This window comes from Lineus longissimus, chromosome 3 (assembly GCF_910592395.1).
Source record: "Lineus longissimus chromosome 3, tnLinLong1.2, whole genome shotgun sequence".
NCBI lineage: Eukaryota > Metazoa > Nemertea > Pilidiophora > Heteronemertea > Lineidae > Lineus > Lineus longissimus.
Window position 1 is genome coordinate 11612475 of NC_088310.1, and position 20264 is coordinate 11632738.

General features: G+C 41.8%; 2 protein-coding genes across 3 annotated transcripts in view; both read left to right on the plus strand.

Annotated features, from left to right (window-relative positions):
* LOC135485714 (cytoglobin-1-like) overlaps nt 1-7011 on the plus strand; it is a 74962-nt gene extending 67951 nt beyond the window's left edge. The window contains exon 4 of the mRNA XM_064768107.1: nt 4282-7011. Coding sequence (XP_064624177.1) covers nt 4282-4467 — 186 coding nt within the window. The 3' untranslated portion in view covers nt 4468-7011. The remainder of the gene's footprint in view (nt 1-4281) is intronic.
* An 11348-nt stretch (nt 7012-18359) lies between these two features.
* Nucleotides 18360-20264, plus strand: part of LOC135485717 (TPR and ankyrin repeat-containing protein 1-like) — a 50149-nt gene continuing 48244 nt past the window's right edge. For both annotated transcript variants that reach the window (XM_064768110.1, XM_064768109.1), the window contains exon 1: nt 18360-18545. In XM_064768110.1, coding sequence (XP_064624180.1) covers nt 18473-18545 — 73 coding nt within the window. In that variant the 5' untranslated portion in view covers nt 18360-18472. The remainder of the gene's footprint in view (nt 18546-20264) is intronic.

The window sequence follows — 20264 nt, forward strand, 5'->3', positions numbered from 1 at the left end:
AATGCTCAGTGACGTCTGAATCATCAATCTATGAAATGCAACTTAAACAAAGGTTTTTTGAGACGAGAGAAGGGAAATCTGGAAAATGACATATTTCATGTCATTATTGATGAAATCAACTGCTGCTACTACATTTTGCCAAAATGAATCATTTTAGGGAACATCGAACAAAAACATACAACATATGAAATATCATTCTAAATATGTATCATATTTGAAATACTTTTTAACACTATAAATTGATGAGATTTGTACATTATAAAACATGTGAATTATGAAAATTATGACTAGTAGACAACCCTAGAGTAAATAGGCTAATAAAATTAAAACACTGTTGGGTAACTTATGATCACTATTAATCTAAAGTGGCTTGTACCTTATCAATAATCACATATACCAACTAAGGTAATGGCACTGTCTGAAAATGATAATCATTCTTCCACAAACCAGTAACAATGGTTTCATTCCATGTTCAGGAACCACGACCTCCGCTGATTTCCAATCAAGAAAGTAATCGCCAGTGATCTGAAACCAATCATTTTAGTTTCTTCAGTGATCAAATGGGTGGAGTGCCAGTTAGAACTAGCCAGCCTTGCTGGACAGTGACAACAGCAACACTCCAAGGTACATAATTTATATCTCTTTTCCTTACAGTATTGTACTGTTTAAGTAAAATCACATCTGGAGTTCTCTGAAGTTATTCCACCCCACTCTCATTGAAACCGAAGTCTACAGAGCCTGCTTTCAAAAGAAGTTCTAGCTATGTGCGATCAAAAACATTGAAATTAAGATGTGTTTCTCTTGTAGAAACTGCAGTGAGAAGGATCTTTATCATCACTTTTGTGAAAATATTGTTAAAATTTTCAAATGTCCCCCCCCCACCCAATTTTTGGAGACTTCTCAAAATTTTACAGCAATGTTTTTTAAATGGGTCACCTGTTATTGTATTATGAAACGATATTCAAATGACTACCTGGTGAATCAAATCATTTTTCAGATACTGCAGTGAGTGAACCCCAAAAGCCAGACAGCATCAACATGGTAGTAGTACCAGCTAAGAAGCCCAGGTTGTCCAAGATTACAGGTATTTAGGCCTCAAATTCACAATAATTACAATAATACTTAAATAGTACAAGATGTGAGGTTAGATGGTACAATTATCCACAGTACAAATATAGCATATGCGTGCATCAATGCCGTGAGTCTTTATTACAACCCCCTGATCAATGTGTACAATCAGCAGCTGACTTCACTTATACTTGTACTGGGGTTATTATTGTGCCACTTGCCTTACTGAAATGGCCAAGCATACATATACATGTAATTCTCTAGAGAGGTGAATACAGCGATGTCCTAAAGTAACATAATCTCGAGGTGTGAAACAGGTTTGCTTCCAACAAAACCTATTTTTTGAAACAGAGCGAGTTTGTTGAAAGAAATTATGTTTATCTGAATTGATTTATTGCAAGAAACCTGATTTGTTTAAATAAGCTCTTTTTTTCTGACTTATTGAACAAACTTCTTCGAAAAGTGTACACAACTTGTCCCTTTAAAAAAATGTCACAGATATTGCCAGAGATCAAACAGTGTGTCTCATGTTCAAAGTAATAGTTCATTTTCACATTTAAATTCAAGTAAAGCAACTGCAAAAGGCACTGTTGAAGGATGCAGCACGGGATAAGAAGACAGACATCAGAGACTTGCAGATCTAGAGGGAGGTACTTGTGGCAACGCTAGCTGGAAACCCAGAAGGCAACTGGCACGACCCAACTGCTGCTTCAAACAGAGGCGAAACTCCGCATCGAAAAGCTTCAAGAAATTGAACTTTTCAGGGAAAAGGCAATACTATGCAAAATGTCAGATTTTGTCGAAATGTAAATTTGTGATGTATTGTAAATAAATGTGTACAGGAAATTATTTTCACTCCTCTTATAGTTACTATTAGTAACGTATCTCTTTTTAGAGCGACATGAATGAGGTCGCTAGGGTTTCCTTTATTTGTTGCATTTTCTGCACTTTTATTCAAATTCACTATCTACCTCAATAGTATACGCTTGAGGCCGCCTCCAACCATATTTAAATCACCTTTGTATTTTTATCAGCCAATCATTGTTTGCCTTTATCGACCCATGTTAGTATTTTACATTCTGTTACAATACATCAGAGTCAGTTAAGGTGTAGCACTGTACACATGTGTTCCGTTGGCCAGTCTTTTACAGCAACTCATCTCTCCCATGATCATGAAGAACCTTACCTAATGTGTGCAGTCACATCTTGTTTTGCACAGTCGCACTTTGTTTACAAGGATGGTTAAACTACCAGTATCTAACTCTGGGAGAATCTTTGCCAGACTAATATCATACTAATCTGCAGACAAGCAGCAATCCCAATATGACTTAGGTGACAAAATAATGATTTGTTAAACATGCCACGGTGGTGTTGACCAGTCTTTGGTTCATCGTCATTGTCATCGTCATCGCTGTCACTGTCACTGAACTCCGGTGGGTCCCTCTCTCCTCTCAACTTGGCGATGTTTTGTAGGACAAAACATGCTGATGCGATTTTTAGCTCAGCTGACAAAGTCAGCGAAGCTGGTAATATTACTTAGGGAATGGTGTCTGTCCTTCCTTCCGTGTCACTTTTAGGCATTTTGTAACCGCAAGGCCTAGGCACTTCGGTGACGCTGCTAAATTAGGCGTAACCCAAGATGAACTCAGAAACCCAAAATCAGCACGATCCGACCTACATTAAGCGAATGAGGTCATCGGGAAGTTTAAACTTCATTCCTTCACACTTAGGGCCACAAAAGAAATATTGTTTTCACATCTTGCCGAATATTTTTTGATAATTTTTCATTTTTACTTGTAATGGAATTAGTTTAGTTTTCACCGCCAGTTGGCGCTACAGGCACATCTAACTGAATTTTTGACGATTCAAAAGCCCGGGCTATGACGTATGTTTGCGCAGTTGTATTCTGCGCATGGAATTGGCCAAGGAACCAGGCTATATTTCAGCATACCCACTGTGACCAGTCTAAAGATGGAAGATTGATTTTGCAACACGGTAACCAATTTTCTGCTAAAAAGAAGTCAAGTAGGCGATATTATCACTAGTTCCTTTCAGTGGGTAGTCATAATGTCTTTAGGGACTACTTTCAGAAATGAGTTCTTGAAAATTTGGCCACGATTCTGTGAAAACGATATTAGAAGTGCACGCTCTGTTCGCGAATTATTTTGAAGTGGAGAATTCCCACAGTATGTGCAGTGAATCGGCATGATTCTGTTTGCATTTTAGTTTTTAGTACTACGATTCTTACATGAGTAAAAAGTAGACATTCCAAGCAACACAATAATGTTACTCCCATAAAAATTGATTCAAAATTGACGGAGCTACGGCATTCTGTTCGGCAATTTGCAGCGCTGATAAAATACATTGCATGCTAATGCATGCCAAATGGCACACTTTAAAAAGCGCTCATTGGACAACGTAGGGAATTACCAGAAATGACGTCATCGCTGGTCTAAATGAAAAATAGATGGGTTCCCGATCGCCTCACTAGGGATACGCAGTAGAGCACAAGGTCATGAAAAACGACCCTTTGTAAATTCCAATCACCTGCAGGACAGGTCAATTTCTCTCAATAAAGTTAATTTTGTTGACTCCTGTAATCTCTACCTTATTGAAAAAAAGACAGTGGTGTTAGTCCCAAACTGGTCATTTCTATTTATTTTAACCTCTGTTATCAGGATACCTCTCAATTACAGACATCATTTTGTATCCTTGTACTGTACAACCAAGCCTGGACATACTACAGTTATCCATGGAGAAGTCACATCCTCTCTGACACTTCTTGTCTGTAAAGCTACCGATACAACATACTGAACTAGGGATATCTTCCGTTGCCTCCTGTAATATTTACATACCATGGATGATTAGTTCAGTCACATTTCATCCAGCTTGCATGTCTGCATTGGAAATGTTAGTGGTATAACGTGTTCTCTTGACCTTCAGTAGTATAAAGCCGATATTTACTACTTTACACCCTCAGTCCTGTGTTATTAGGTCATCCAGCTGAGCGCCAGGCCCTTGGGCCTCTTGTTAAAGCTCTTTCTAAGCGCATCCTTATTTCACCGTGTAACACATGCAATCTTCAATCTGCAAGCCGATCATGCTATTGTCTTTGCTCAGCTGTAACTATCATACGGATTGATTTTTATCTGGTACGTCCAAAGTCTTGTTTTTGTGATTGTATGCTTCAACATATTGTTTTCTTCTTTTCAGTACATGGAAGAATCGTTTATACAAGCAGTGAAAGACACGTTAGGCGATCGATACAACGATACTACAGAGACTAATCTTAGAAAAATGTTTAAATTTATCTTGACTCACCTTCAAGAGGGATATAACCTTGCCAGCCAAAATCAGGAGAACCTTAAAATTAATAAAGTGATTGAGGCAGATAGCTGAAAGAACGTTATCGAACCAATTTGGACTTTGCTGGTACACTTCTCGTGTTTATCCACTATCCTCGGGCGGTTGTAGTTAGGGTTGTTGCTATCAATCACCGAATTTAGTCATTTGGAGCCGTGGTGGTGTAGTGGCACGGGTTTCTGACTAGCGGTGCCGGTACAAGACGTCCTGGGGTCGATCCCCACTCTGGGTATGAGGCTCTGTGCAGGTCTTTTTGTCTTACATGCCTAACACCACCGCGGTCATGAAGGTATTGAAATGGGTACCAGTCTTAAATCCTCAGTTTGCGGTGCTGATTGAGCAGCTCATCTGATCGAGTTCTATTAAAAGGTCTAAGCTTATACTGGGGAATAAATGTAAAATGTTTTTGAATGTTCTACATTACAAAGCGCTGTATGATAACTTGCGTTTTTAATAAGCTATAACTTAAGAAACCCTTACATCGCCAGACCAGGAATAACCAGGAATAAGTGTTTTTCTTGAGAATCGGGGATAAGAATAGCATTCCGCGAAGTTACTATTTATAGCTCACAAGGTCATTTGCATAAGATATTGATGACGTTTTAGTCACGTGACAGTCGGACATCGACACTTATTTCTACGCATTTGAGCTTATTTCAAATTGAATTATCTTTGACCCTGCATTGTTTATAGCATAAATGATACCATAGAGTCAGAGAGAGAAATATTCAGAACAATTATGTAGTATTTCCAACACTCGGACATGTGCCAGATTGAATCTAATTGCCGCAGTTAGAAAGCCTGAATCCATTACGAAACCGCATGTTTGTCCGACATTGCCTGTAATTCAGCGATGGGGAAATAGAGGGCAACAGATGCAGTGACGCCATCCTCGCGGAATGCTATTGAGTAACAACTTCAGGCATGTGTTTTCTAATTACTATAATAACGCACGACGGATGGAGCAATCAATGAAGTGCATTATCCCCGTAAGCATGTGTAGCCATTTTATTAGATTATATATGTGTATGCTAGTGAATTCAACGAATCAACAATATTGTTACAGATGAGTATCAAAAGCGCATAACAGAATGCTTTTGAAACTTTTATACATAGAGAGTCCAATTCCTCATCATTTTATTTCCTCATGGACTGCCCCCAATGGCGGGAATTGTGGCGGATGAATGATGAGCCACTTGACGGTTGTTGTAACGAAACTGTAAGCATTTTTTTACACTCAGAATGCTTAGCGTATATCCCCATGTAATAAGTAACTGTGTACTATCATGTTATGTTTTCACGGTATTCCTAAACGTCTATTTAGGCTCTTCTAGATAGTCAGTGGTACATATGGCGCATATGGTTGGCAGCCCGCAAAGTTCAACTGTGTGTCGACGGAACAGCGGAGGGGGTGGAGGGGGGGGGGGGCGATGCCTGTCCGCTGCTTCTGGAGTAATATCAAACCACAATGCGGATAAACGAACTGCCACCTAGCCCTTATCTTCAATTGACCTGGACAGCAGTCTAACTTAAACCCGGCGAAAATGTATTTTTCAATGCCCAAAAAACTAAGCCAGCATTTGACAACCACACTCCACGACCGGATGTGGCTGAACAGCCGGAAAGTTTCCAGCGGTTTCCCATGATTTTTCACGTAAGCATTTCATCATGCGTGAGCACGGCAGTGTGCACTAGCCTGGTACCACTGGCCACCGCCAGACGACGCTGTATTGACGGGACGGACGGAGGCCAGGTTCCAGCCAATCTTTGCACGACTCGGAATTCTGAGTCACGAAAGTCGTTGATTTCCAACGTCTTTTTATATTATATTGAAATCGTGTTTAATAAACATGAGTTAGTAGTGCTTGCTTGAAATACTCAAATATTGTGTATTAAGTGTAATCATGTTCACAAAAGTTTTTTTCGTAGAATACTTTGTGAGATTACGGGTTGGACGAATAATTGTGAACCGACGGCTCATTATCAATAGACGCTTAAAGCTTCATTTTGTCAACAATTCATTTCCGCATCCGTTTTCTAGCATCATTTCGATAAAATCTGCCTTTATTTAACCTATGGAAAAGTACAAAGAAGTACTGGATTTCTCATTGAAATCCAAACTTGCTTTAGGAAGGGTGAATGTTCGCCGTAGTACTGAATATCAGTTTCGCTTTCGGATTTGTTGACAGGCTTCCCCGCAATGACGTCATTATCTATTTATAGACGGTGGATGGAACCTGGCCTCCGTCCGTCCCGTCAATACAGCGTCGTCTGACGGTGGCCAGTGGTACCAGGCTAAGTGTGCACATGGTTTTGTCGGGTATGCTAGTAATCGAACGATATGCACGTGTTTTGCTGGATGTTCCTCTCTCAGGTGTCCGACAGTGTTGATAATATCGTACAGGATCATATATTTGACAGCGATTCCTCCATACAATTGGGGGGGGACCAACTTCCTTAAAGAGCACGGTGGGTGAAGGTATTGCAACAAAATAGAACAAGACCATCCCATTACAATGTTGGAGGGGTGCAATCGGATAAAAATAATAAATACGGGCCTTACGCCCCACATTATGTACACATATTTTGTATGTTTCTTTTGTGTCCTCATTTCCCCTCCACGTAAGCTCGTATTTTTCGCAAACCGAAACATTCAGAAACCGTGAAGAGGATAAGAATACCGTTTATGCATGTACATGTACAAGTGAGTTAGTCATAGACTTGAAAATGAGACATTGCCATCTTGTGCGAACAGCTCGAAATATTACATGTACTTGCAATGCCATAATAAATATACAACTGGTCCGGTGGCCATACAGGGCCCCGTCATGGATATGTGCAAACATACTGTATCTCCCCTCATTTTGACTCTTGATCTGATGAGTGGGGTGGGTGTGCTAATGTGTGTGAGGGTGGGGGGACCCCTTAGAAAAGAAATCGCATCATTGTTAAATTCAAGATGGCCGGCGATATATAAGCCAGAAGTTCCTATGTCTTGTTAATCATCCCGATACATTATGGTGTAAAATCCAAGGTTTATAGGGTCGGTCTATTGAATGCCACCATTCTGTCAACACATTGATTTAATGTTCTCCAAGTATAGATGGGTGCCAAAATGACCGTCAAAAAGCTGTAATGTGTCCTGTATGGATGGTTATATCCGCAAAAATAGGACGTTGCACAACAAGGTGGTTGTATATGTGTTTTTAAACGAGGAGGTTACGAAACGGAAGGTCGTACTTTTTATAGACGTTTGGGGCGCTCGCAACACGTGTTCGCATATTTTTTGAAACAAGGTCGTACTTTTTATCGACGTTTGGTGGCGCTTGCAAGACGTGTTCGCATGTTTTTTGAAAAAGGTCGTACTTTTTGTAAACGTTTGGGGGCGCTCGTGAAAACTTTGTTGTTGCTATAAGCGAATAATTTTGTTATTGCTGTATGTGAAGTGCCGTGCGATCGTTATACAGGGCTTATTTTACGATAACAAAATTCTTCGCTTATAGCAATAACAACTTCGCTTATAGCAATAAGAACGTTTCTACGAGGGCCCCAAATTGTTTATCAAAAGTACGACCTTTTTTAAAAAAACTTGCGAACACGTGTTGCCAGCGCCACCAAACGTCTATAAAAAGTACGACCTCGCGTTTAAAAACATATATACAACCACCTTGTTTTGCAACGTCCTATTTTTGCGGATGACCGCCCATAGTCCTGCGCCTTTTCAATTCTCGCAACATATCAATGTTACATGATCTATCATGGTGCCTTAACCTAAGTGAATGGGTCTATCTTTCCCTTGTCTACATTATCTGCGTGGAAAAGCTATTTTGTTATCATCAAGTAAGATGTCTGCCGAAATGGCCGCGACAGGCTGTTGTTACAGACTACAGCTGAGCCTTTCTTGCACCTGATTTTTACGCTGAGTGACGCAGTCTTCCTCTATATTGGCATCTGTATTCTAGTCGTGATGAGATTATTATGTTCTTTTTACTCCTACATGTACGACATAACACAAAACAATAAAATCCACTGAAAAGAACGGGTGTTCCGATTACTTGACACACCCGTACATGTGTTGTATAATTCCATAAAACCGATTTTAAACAATTTAAATAAAGTTCACAACGGGTTTAATGCTCTAAACCAATTTTACGCTGTAATAGGGTCTTAATTGTGAAATGTATTGAACCAGCAGCGGGGAGGGGGTATAATTGCCTTTGCTTGAGCGGCCAAGCCTATGCATTTGTTGCCAGGCTAATTTTTCAAAAGCTTTATTTCATTGATCAATTCAAGGTGGTTGCCAAAAGGCAGTAGTCGTGTACTACAGCTTTTCTTCTTTTCGCTTAGTAGTTATTGTTGCTGCTCCGACCTAGGTTTGGGTTCAATTCTTTGCCATCACAGTCTGTTAAAAAAAGTGGAAATGATCATCAGCAAATCCAAATTGCTGCAAGAAGATGGTACCTGAAGTGTGTCAAAGAGTTCCCTGAAAACACCAGATTTCAAGAACTTCCAAGGACATTCAAGGTAAGGACATGGTGGAACAGCGGACTGAAACGGAGCAACGATTGCGAAAAATGAAGAGAAATTCTATTACGCATCATTAAGCAATATGAAGTGAGTGGCAATCTTATTGTGAGAGCTGTGATTCGGAAGCCTTGGGCATCGATCTGACATTGCTTTGATACGAAAAAAGTAGAACAATAAATTGCGACAAATGAAATCATTTATTAGGGCCGTTCATTACACGGGACCAAACTAATCTTGATCGATCCGGGTCGGTCTAGATGGGCCTGACGTGTGAACGCGCGCGAATGTGATCGGGTCTTACGCCAAACGTGACGTCATGAGCGATGTAATCTGGTTTGATCTGTCTTGGTTTGGTGCCGTGTAATCGACCCTGTAGTAGCAACTTGTAGGGCCACACTGTACATGTGTTTGCAAAAGTTTAGGTAAATGTGACCTACTTTCCTGGGACCTGTTTCATAAAACTTTTGAACAGACTTCCTTCAAGGTACCATAAAGGAAGGATATAACGTCTATTTAAAGCTGCGTATTAAAAGGGTTTCATAACTCGTTTTTACTCTGCCATTACATTAAATTTAACAGGCCTGCCATTTATAAATAAATAATAGTATGGTGTACCTCATTTGTGAAAAAAAAACCTCTAACGCAAAGTGATTTATTGTGTTGAGATTCGTAATACATGATCGGGCCGTGGCAAAATGTGTCAATTTGAGTGTATTTGGTTCCTATACACTATATGAATGCCCTTTCGACATACAAAACTTCCTTTCCATGCATTACCTCTGTGCCGGGAACATGGCCAAGAGACGGCGATCTCGCAATTGGACTGATACTGAATTTGATGTTTTAGTTGAGTTCTACTCAGAACTCAATTACAAGCTGACGAATATGATTGTCGTTCACATCCATGTGTCGAGGAGGAAATTCATCATCCCCTGCGTCACCATCAGAGGTCTCGTCATCATCGTCATCGTCATCTGAATCCTCCACTAAGGGCAATCTATCCGGGACAGCAATGTTGTGGAGCAGGCAGCACGACTGAATAATAATGCTTGCCTTTTGTGGTGTGTATTGAATCTCCTTGCGGAGGCATCTGAACCGTTGCTTTAGGAGACCGTTGCAACGTTCTATGATGCATCTGGCTCTTATTTGCATCATATTTGCATCCTGGAATGCCCTTTCCTGTCTGCTTTGGGCATTGGCAAGAGATGTCAAAAGCCACCTCTTGCAAGGATACCCCGAGTCTCCCAACATCCAACCATTCGGTGGATTGTTTTCAAATGCCTGGCCAAGGGCTGAACTGTGGAGAACGAAGGCGTCATGAGACCCTCCTCGAAAACGTGCCACACAGTTATATATGATCATATCCCAATCACAAACTAGCATGACATTAATGCTGTGGTATCCTTTCCGATTGATATAAACCTTTTCGTTGATGTGAGACTTGCGTATACGACAATGGGTCCCATCGATCGATCCAATTACTCTTGGAAAACCCGTGTTGTCAAAAAATTTGGTTTTGACCTTCTGGAGGTCCCTCTCAAAGTGAACGTGTTGGTCAATGCGTGCTGCAAACGCGGATGACACAGCGCCAATACACCTCGATGTTGTCGCAAAGCTCACATGGTGAATATCACCGATACTGGATTGTTCATGCCCGGTTGCGAAATATCGTAATGCTATACACACTTGCAATGATACTGGGAGGGCGTCATTTCTCTGAGTAGGATGCTCCAACTCCTCCCACAGCTGACAACAAAAATCGACACATATGTTGTTCGGGAAACGATATCTAGCTCTTGATGAATGAATCATCTCTCATGGAATCCAGCGGATTGAATCGATCCCTGAATACCCGTTCTCGTCGAAGATTTCGCCTATTCCGCTCCTTAATCAAGCGCAACATGATGCCACGTTTACCCTGGACGAAATCCTCGCGACTAAAGGAACTCTAGACTACCTTCAGGTTTAAAGGAACCGAATAAAATAAAGACAGGATAAAACCACTACCTGAAACACTCTTAATGGTATCATAAACCTATATATTTTAAAGGCACGTTTATGAAACGCGTTCTTCCTTTAAGGAGTGACTTTTTCCGCGAGGACTTCGTCCAGGGTAAACGTGGAATCATGTTGCGCTTGATTCAGGAACGGAATAGGCAAAATCTTCGACGAGAACGGGTATTCAGGGATCGATTCAATCCGCTGGATTCCATGAGAGATGATTTATTCATCAAGAGATATCGTTTCCCGAAGAACATATGTTTCGATTTTTGTCGTCAGCTGTCGGAGGAGTTGGAGCATCCTACTCAGAGAAATGACGCCCTCCCAGTATCATTGCAAGTGTGTATAGCATTACGATATTTCGCAACCAGGCATGAACAATCTAGACGCAATGGTCCCGGAACCGCCGACAGGCGGCACCACCTCACGACGAAGGCTTTTGCGGACCGCTTCAAATGGTTTCATAAGTCATATTCCTGGTTGTGGATTTCGACCTCCAGTTATCTATGATAGAACCCGCTCCAATCGGTTTAACCGCATGGAATAGTTAGCAAAATAATTTTCAAGGTAGTTTACGGTGAAAAGGAGCGCGGACGAAATTTGACTTAGAAGAAAAAAAGGATTTTATCGGTGAATATCAAAACTGATGACGCGTCCGAAATTGTGAACTGATAATATTTAGCAAGATCCGATGACGACGCAGACATTGCACAATTTTGTGACGTTGCACCACACACGATTTTATGACGTTGTACACCTCGTGTATGCACGTGTATGCTCATGTCATCGTGCGGTAAAATATGACAGCCACGGCTGCCGGTACTTTCGGTGTTTGCGCCTTGTAACTGGTAAGTTTGTGGAAAGAGCCATGTTTCAAGTGACATAAGCCATTAGGAATGCGTGTGTATTCTTTGGGCGGCTTAATGACACCGACCTTGAAGTCAAGTAAGTAGTACTAGTGTGGGCCTAGGCCCGACCGGCATCCATGCACTCTGCTCATTTCATGATTTGGTCAACGATTTGAAGCAGCCGTGTCATACCCAAAAACATTCACAAGTGCAATGTTTCATGCCAGAAAGTTCCACAACATGACATGCACCAAACTTCTTGCAATTATGACGTCAGTGCATACAGCACATCCAGTGCCAAAAAGCAGCAGGGACAAAATCACATCAATGCATCCTTCTTCTCGTCAACCACAACTGTCCGATATTCCACGACATTTCTATCTGAATGTGAGTACAAACAGAACCAATCAACTTGTATCCGCTTCATCCATTTAACATCTGCAGCACAATGTGAGAGGACGCATTGCCTTCATAAGCAATGCATCCTCTCACCTCTCGCCTCCAAATCTCAAACTGTCCAAATAAAACTTTCCCTTTTTACAAACTCTACAACAAAACTGAATGTCAGTATAAACAGCTCCTAATCGACTCATATAACCTTAAATCACTTTACATGTGCAGTATCGTGTGAGAGCTTCCACATCATTAAAGCCCTATGATCACCACAGGAGAAAAACCATCCACCATTGCCACCCCAAACCCACAAATACAACCCTACAAGTCGAGAACACCCTCCATATGGCCAAACTCACTGCTCCTTACTAAATAAGCTCAAATAACCAAACCCAGCTTGTTCCGAAAACAACATATGTGTCGATTTTTGTTGTCAGCTGTGGGAGGAGTTGGAGCATCCTACTCAGAGAAATGACGCCCTCCCAGTATCATTGCAAGTGTGTATAGCATTACGATATTTCGCAACCGGGCATGAACAATCCAGTATCGGTGATATTCACCATGTGAGCATTGCGACAACATCGAGGTGTATTGGCGCTGTGTCATCCGCGTTTGCAGCACGCGTTGACCAACACATTCACTTTGAGAGGGACCTCCAGAAGGTCAAAACCAAATTTTTTGATAACACGGGTTTTCCAAGAGAAATTGGATCGATCGATGGGACCCATTGTCGTATACGCAAGCCTCACATCAACGAAAACGTGTATATCAATCGGAAAGGATACCACAGCATTAATGTCATACTAGTTTGTGATTGGGATATGATCATAAATAACTGTGTGGCACGTTTTCGAGGAGGGTCTCATGACACCTTCGTTCTCCACAGTTCAGCCCTTGGCCAGGCATTTGAAAACAATCCACCGAATGGTTGGATGTTGGGAGACTCGGGGTATCCTTGAAAGAGGTGGCTTCTGACACCTCTTGCCAATGCCCAAAGCAGACAGGAAAGGGCATTCCAGGATGCAAATATGATGCAAATAAGAGCCAGATGCATCATAGAACGTTGCAACGGTCTCCTAAAGCAACGGTTTAGATGCCTCCGCAAGGAGATTCAATACACACAACAAACGGTAAGCATTATTATTCAGTCCTGCTGCCTGCTCCACAACATTGCTGTCCCGGATAGATTGCCCTTAGTGGAGGATTCAGATGACGATGATGATGATGACGAGGACTCTGATGACGATGCAGGGGATGATGAATTTCCTCCTCGAGACATGGATGTGAACGGCAATCAAATTCGCCAGCTTGTAATTGAGTTCTGAGTAGAACTCCACAAAAACATCAAATTCAGTATCAGTTCAATTGCCGGCGAGATCGCTGTCTCTTGGCCATGTTCCTGGCACAGAGTTAATGCATGGAACGGAAGTTTCGTATGTCGAAAGGGCATTCATATAGTGTATAGGAACCAAATACACTCAAATTGACACATTTTGCCACGGCCCGATCATGTATTACGAATCTCAACACAATAAATCACTCTGCGTTCGAGTTTTTCTTTTCACCAATGAGGTACACCATACAATCATTTATTAATGGCAGGCCTGTTAAACTTAATGTAATGGCAGAGTAAAAATGAGTTATGAAACGCTTTTAATACGCAGCTTTAAATAGACGTTACATCCTTCCTTTATGGTACCTTGAAGGAAGTATGTTAAAAAGTTTTATGAAACAGGTCCCTGGTCTTTAAAAAAGGAAAAAAAACACACGAGTCATGTTTGTCACTGATTTGTCTGAACGTTTGACACTGTGCTACAATATTTTGATCTCGACCTATATTTTTCAAGGTCACATATGTCAAAACCTGGAATTTATCTTAAGGACAATGTGACCTACCTTTCAGTTGTAAGCACATGTTCCAACATTTACAAAAATGAAAATAAATTCCAACCAACAGGTGATGAGGACAATTGCTCTGGGGGCCCTGGTCTTTTCATGCCCATGACCAAAAAGCATCTTCACTTTCAAAAATAACGGAATCAGTTTCCACGATCATAAGCCGGCGTGCTGTTAGGTAGTTTTCGTTGTGAGACGTTTCTGAGAAGCAAGGTTGAAGTCCATTTGCCAGGTTCAATGCAGAAAAACATATCGCTTCTGTTGAAGTGGGCTGACTTCAAACTGAGACGAGTTCTTGTCCTTTCCAAGACCGATGGAAGATCTGGGATGAACAAACAATGCAGCAGGAGTTGTGAACGGCCTCTTGTTTATTGATCACCTGAACTGAGTTGGATTGATAATGAGTTGGACCATCCAGTGTCGAGTTGGGCATCCGTACCTTCCACTTAGACAGCTATTCCGGAACTCTCTTTAAAGTACACGTTGGCAATATCAAATCATCTAGCAACTGTCACAACATGTGGTAAATCCCTACTAATAACAAGTGACATAATATGATATCGTTAGACCTAATGTTCCTACATACTTATATGGCCTTGAGAATATACGCATGTCCACGCTATACTAGGACTATAGGCCTGTTGATGAATTTACTTGACTTGACTTGACTGGAATTGACCTATTGTCATCATTATCATTGTAATTATAATTATTATTATTATATAAGATATAGAGCAGAGCTCGGTTACATAGGTTGCAAACATCTCGGTGGTGCTACCATGCTGGTCTCCCTTGATTTCATCTACAACCATGCAATCTACACTGCTGATACACGGAAACATCGTGATGTTGACGAAGATAAAGTTGCTGCTTTTAAATCATTATTCGAAAAAGGTCATTCCCCTTCTTCAGCACTGAACACGTTTAAGATGGACCTCCAGATAGAGTATGGACTTTAGTATGTTCTGAAGGCTGCTGACATGGCAATATGTTTGATCTTCAGTTTTGCCATTGGTAAGTCCCGCGTACTCCCCTCCCCACGCCCTCAAGTACAAATTTGATATCAAAATTTATCATAAACTGCCGTAATGTTGGCGACAGTTCAGCATCATAGTTTTAGATATTCGGCCCATGTCATAGCGCATCGTCCGTCGTCGTTACAAATGGGTGGCATGGCACGTTTCGTAACCGCTTAAGCTGCTGGACGCACACTTCATACACATATACCCCTGGGTGACCGCTATGTGCTCCGAGACCAAACAATTGTTATTGTCTTCTCGCAAGGATATATAACATCCTCCTCCAATAAATATACCCTCTATCTGAAGCTCTCAATGATAATGATGATGCACAGTCCTTGGTTAACTTGTGAGCACATTGTCCATTGACCATTTCCTTGAGAACATCATGATTATTTAATTTGATATTACAAAAATTAGAAGATACGTGGGTTGCTATATGAAATTGATGATATTTGAAAAGTTGGAGGCGACTGAACAAAAAAAAATCTTTGTTTTTCATTCCAGGTTTTACAGAAACGTGTACGAGAAGGCCTATGTTGCATCGTCTGGAGAAAATATGCTGCTTGATCTGGAGCCAAATATCAAGGCTTACAACACCGAAGTAGGGATAGAGTGTGTGGAGATGGCTCAGCAACAGGACCGGACAGCAATAGCGGCGTGCGCACCCTTGATGCGCAGAATTCACAAAGGCCATGCTAGTAGTATTGAGCTGGTATTGTCGATGTTTCTTGCGGGATGGATCGTTACTATACGATTACAGGGTGTTCCTTCTGTTGACCCACAGTCCTGCTGGGGCCTTCCACTTGGAGTTTTGATTACGACACCTGAATCGAGAGAGGCAATTACTTTGGCATTGAAGCTGTTCAAAGAAGTCGCCCCTGAGAAAGCGTTTTTTTCGAGAGGTGACAGAGGACCCGAATTTTTTATCACGGATGATAGTGACACAGAGAGGAATAGTCTAAATGCTGCCTTTCCCGATGCAAAGCTTGTCCTTTGTGTCTTTCACGTCTTTCAGGATGTGTGGCGATACCTGTGGGAGGCTAAGAACTCCATTCAACGCAAAGACCGACCTTACCTGTTGGGACTGGTTAAAGCCATGGTATATGCAAGCTCTGAAACAGACTTGGGGGATAGTTTTTCTGCCCTGACCAATTATTCAACTGCTGCAAGGTATGATCATTTCTTGGGCTATTGCCAGAAACTCTACGACCGACGGTCTGAGTGGGCATGTTGTTGCCAATGCGCGGCAATTACACTGACAACTATGTAGAAGCTGCTTTCAGAGTACTGAAGGATCAGATTTTCGAACGGGTAAGAGCATACAGTCCTGTGCAGTTGCTAGACTTCATGCTAGTTCGGGTGCCCAAATACTATGAACGTAGATTGACTGACCTATAGTCAATGGTCAACTTGATATGACCATCTCTAAGAGATATCTACCTGGAGGTGAACAGATTATTGCCGAAATGGTAAGCACTACCGAGGCGAGTGGGATGTATTCTGTTCAGAGTGAACATGAACCAAATTGCATTTTTGATGTTGATATGATAACTCACATGTGCACGTGCCATGTGGGATTGAATGGGGCACCATGCAAGCATCAGTACGCTGTGCTCAAGCATTGCAATGTCCATTCTACAAACTTTGTACCAATCAGAGATGAGCATACGCGCTTGCACCTGTTCTACTTTGCCACTGGCTTGACAAATATTCCAGATGGTTGGTTTAGACCACTTGGTGGTGGACCTGAAATGAGTGAATGTCAACAGCCAAGCCCCTCTGATGGTTGGTCTCCAGTGAGTATGGAAGAAGACACGGTGGACAATGATTCAGACCCTTCTCTGCAGTCTCTTCAAGCTCAGCGGCAAATGCAGAATAGGTTTGACAGCAGATACGGAAATTTAGCTGTGATTGAAACGTCTGACGATGTTCCTGTAGAACATTCTATGCCTGACCTGTCTCGTCTGAATCTGGCGTACAAAGGGTGGCGGATAGTCTGATTCATGTTCTAAGGAAAAACCCAGCTGAACTCTCTGGGCTGTCAAGTCGCATATGAAAAAAATTGATGACTTAAAAACAGAATATGCTACTGTTTCGGCGCTAAAAACCTTTGGCCTCTACGGGTGCTGCAGAATCGTTGACATCAAAGAAGAGAAAGCACGCTTCACAGTCGAAATGTGTTCCCAACAAACCAGGGACAATTATCAAGGTTCAGCCAACTGCTCTTAGCAAAAGCTGCTCAACTGCAGTTGGGGGAGAAGATGTTTGCACACAGGATGCGAAACATCTGCCAAGCGGATATTGACTGAGAGGAACGTGAATGTTAATGACTTGAAGGACACTTGCCACATTATGCCTACGAAACGACCACGTCGTGCGCCACACAATTTGTCTCAATGTCTGGCTGGCAAAACATGGCAAAAGCAACAGCTCAAAGTGGTAAATGATATGATTGATTTCCTTAAACTGAGTGTTCTGTCCATTGAACTTGACAATCGCATCGCAAATTTTTTCTGCAAAATGAACAGCGGTGTATGTACATGTATATCGTTTGTGAAGGAGTCATCATTTTGGTGATTTTTCAGTTTTGTTGAGGGATTTTGCGAATTTATGCTGATCTGTAACTTCTTCAGTCTTCAGTCCACTGGGGTTCCAACTGTAGATTCCTCAGTATGTAGTTGTCAGCGTCATGAAATAAACCACACTGTACAATTGCCTGTCTTGGAAAACTTGTTTGAAGATGTACTCTCCACAGCTGATCAAAAGTCATGGATTCACCCAATGACCATTTTCAAGAAGAACCATTGAGGGTATGAAGTGCCTTGCTTTGGACAGAATCAAAAAACCTAAAGTGCTTTGCCCAACGACCAAATGCACTGGTGGGAAAGCGCTTTGCCCAAGGATCCAATGCACTGATGGGTTAAGTAAGTGCTTTGCCCAATAACCCAAAGTGCCTCGTCTAAGGACCAAATACGCTGATGGGTAAAGTGCATTGCCTAAGGTCCCAATGCATTGACAAAACATTGAGTACATTCTGTCAACAATAGCACGTTGAAGATAATATATTCAAAACAGCTAACCAATCAGGAAGCCAGAAAATATCGTAATGGATGAACCATCTGGGAAAAAAACTTCGCAACCCGGCCAGTAGGTCAACCCAATTCATGGCGACGTCTGTTTTATATCGATTCTGTTCTAGAGCGTGATCTAAACCATGATTAACTGAGATGACATACTTACATGTCTATGTAGTGCGTATTTCACGGTTATGTCTCAAACAGAGTAAATATCAGATCACTGCAATGCGGTTTTGGAAAATGGATGTATCTAGCTGACACTTAATAATTTGCAGTGATGGGCAACATTTTCGCTTATATCTCTCAAGTACTATTCGGACCTGTTGAAAGGCAAGACGAAGCAAGAAATCGTAAGTCAAGAATGTTGCAGTTTTTGAATATACAGTGACTACTTAGTTAACTGGTGCTTGGTCTAAAATTTTCTAAGTCACTAATAGAGGCCCAGAATGGGATATTGTCGATTTACGACCATGTAGGGCCTATACTAATCACATTTCAATGAAGAAAATGACAGAGTTTTGATTACATGTTCATTTCTTGATCTGGTCTTCTGTGGCCAATTTTATCAATCAATGGTTGGTATGAAAGGCAATTGCAGTTGTGTAATTTCCTAGGCCCTTTACCCTAACAATCATATTGGTCATTCCTGTAGAAAGTTCAAATCATGAGGAACACAACGTTGTTGTTACTGCTGATGCTTTCGCTCTTTGTCATGTGTCAGTCAATGATGGATGCTGGCAATGATGACGATGATGATGATGATGATGCCGATCAGCAGAATGGTGCTGCAGCAGTTGGTCTCCCTCGACGATGTAACAGTTACACTGTTGAAGCCAGGCTGCGACATGCCTTGGATTGCCAAACAGCAATTGAACATGGCCGCATTCTAAATGTCAATGAGTATGCTAGGCGCTATCGACTATCCCCAACAACGCTCAGGAGATGGATACAGAACATCGATGAAATGACGGATCAAGTGGAGGAAAATGCAGAACGCCGGCGAGTCAGAACCGACCATGATGGTTGTTGGCCGGAAGTTGAGAATATCGTGCACCAGCATTTTCAAGAACGGAGGAATATTGCCCTGCCCGTTTCTCGGTCGGACATTGTTAATGATGCAACGATTGAATTTCAGAACTGGTGGGGCCAACTCCCACACAATGAACTTGAGGACATTGCAGCACGTCGCCCCGAAAGGTCCCAGTTTTCTGCATCAGTGGGTTGGGTTACAAATTTTATGAAACAGAAAAAGATTGTTTTCCGCCGTAAAACGAAAGATTCCACCACTGTACCGGCTGATGCACCACAGAGAGTGAGAGAATTTCAGACTGGCGTTAGGCAAACTGTAGCTGACAACCATGTCCACACGCTCTTGAACTTTAACGAAACGTTTGCTCAGTTGGACTTCCCTCCGATGTATACAGCTGAGACCAGAGGTACAGTAGATGTAAATGTGAAAACATCGCGAGGAAATGCCAAACTCGGGTGCATCGTTGGATTGACAGTTGGCTCCAACGGAGAAAAACCGCCTGCTCATGTTGTTTTCAGGCAGCCGGGCTTCGTGCGTCAGATTAGAGATTTGAACAACATTCCAGATAACGTACTGGTCACATCCTCGAGGTCTGGTTGGGAGAATGGAGAGACACTGCAACATTGGTTGGACAATGTTCTTTTCCCTTACATTGGCGATTTTGACTTTAATGACATCCTTCTGCTTTTGGACAGATTCCGACCGCATCAAGCAGAGGATTTCTGTTACCCAATGGTTGAAGCAGGCATACTGTTAGACAATATTCCTGCTAGGTGTACATCGCTGGCTCAGCCGTTAGATCTCACTATTATGAGAAGATTTAAAGCTATAATGCGAAAGTATTGGAAGTTATGGAAATGTGATGCAACTGAGGCTGACGGAAATTGCCGCAAAATTACATTACAGGATGTACTCGGCATTATAAGTAGAGCATGGAATGATGTAGCTCCTGAGTCTGCGGCTAAGTCATTTCAAGTGGCTGGCTTAACACCTCAACCAGATGGTCATTATCGTGATGATTTGTTGCTTGGTGAAAACG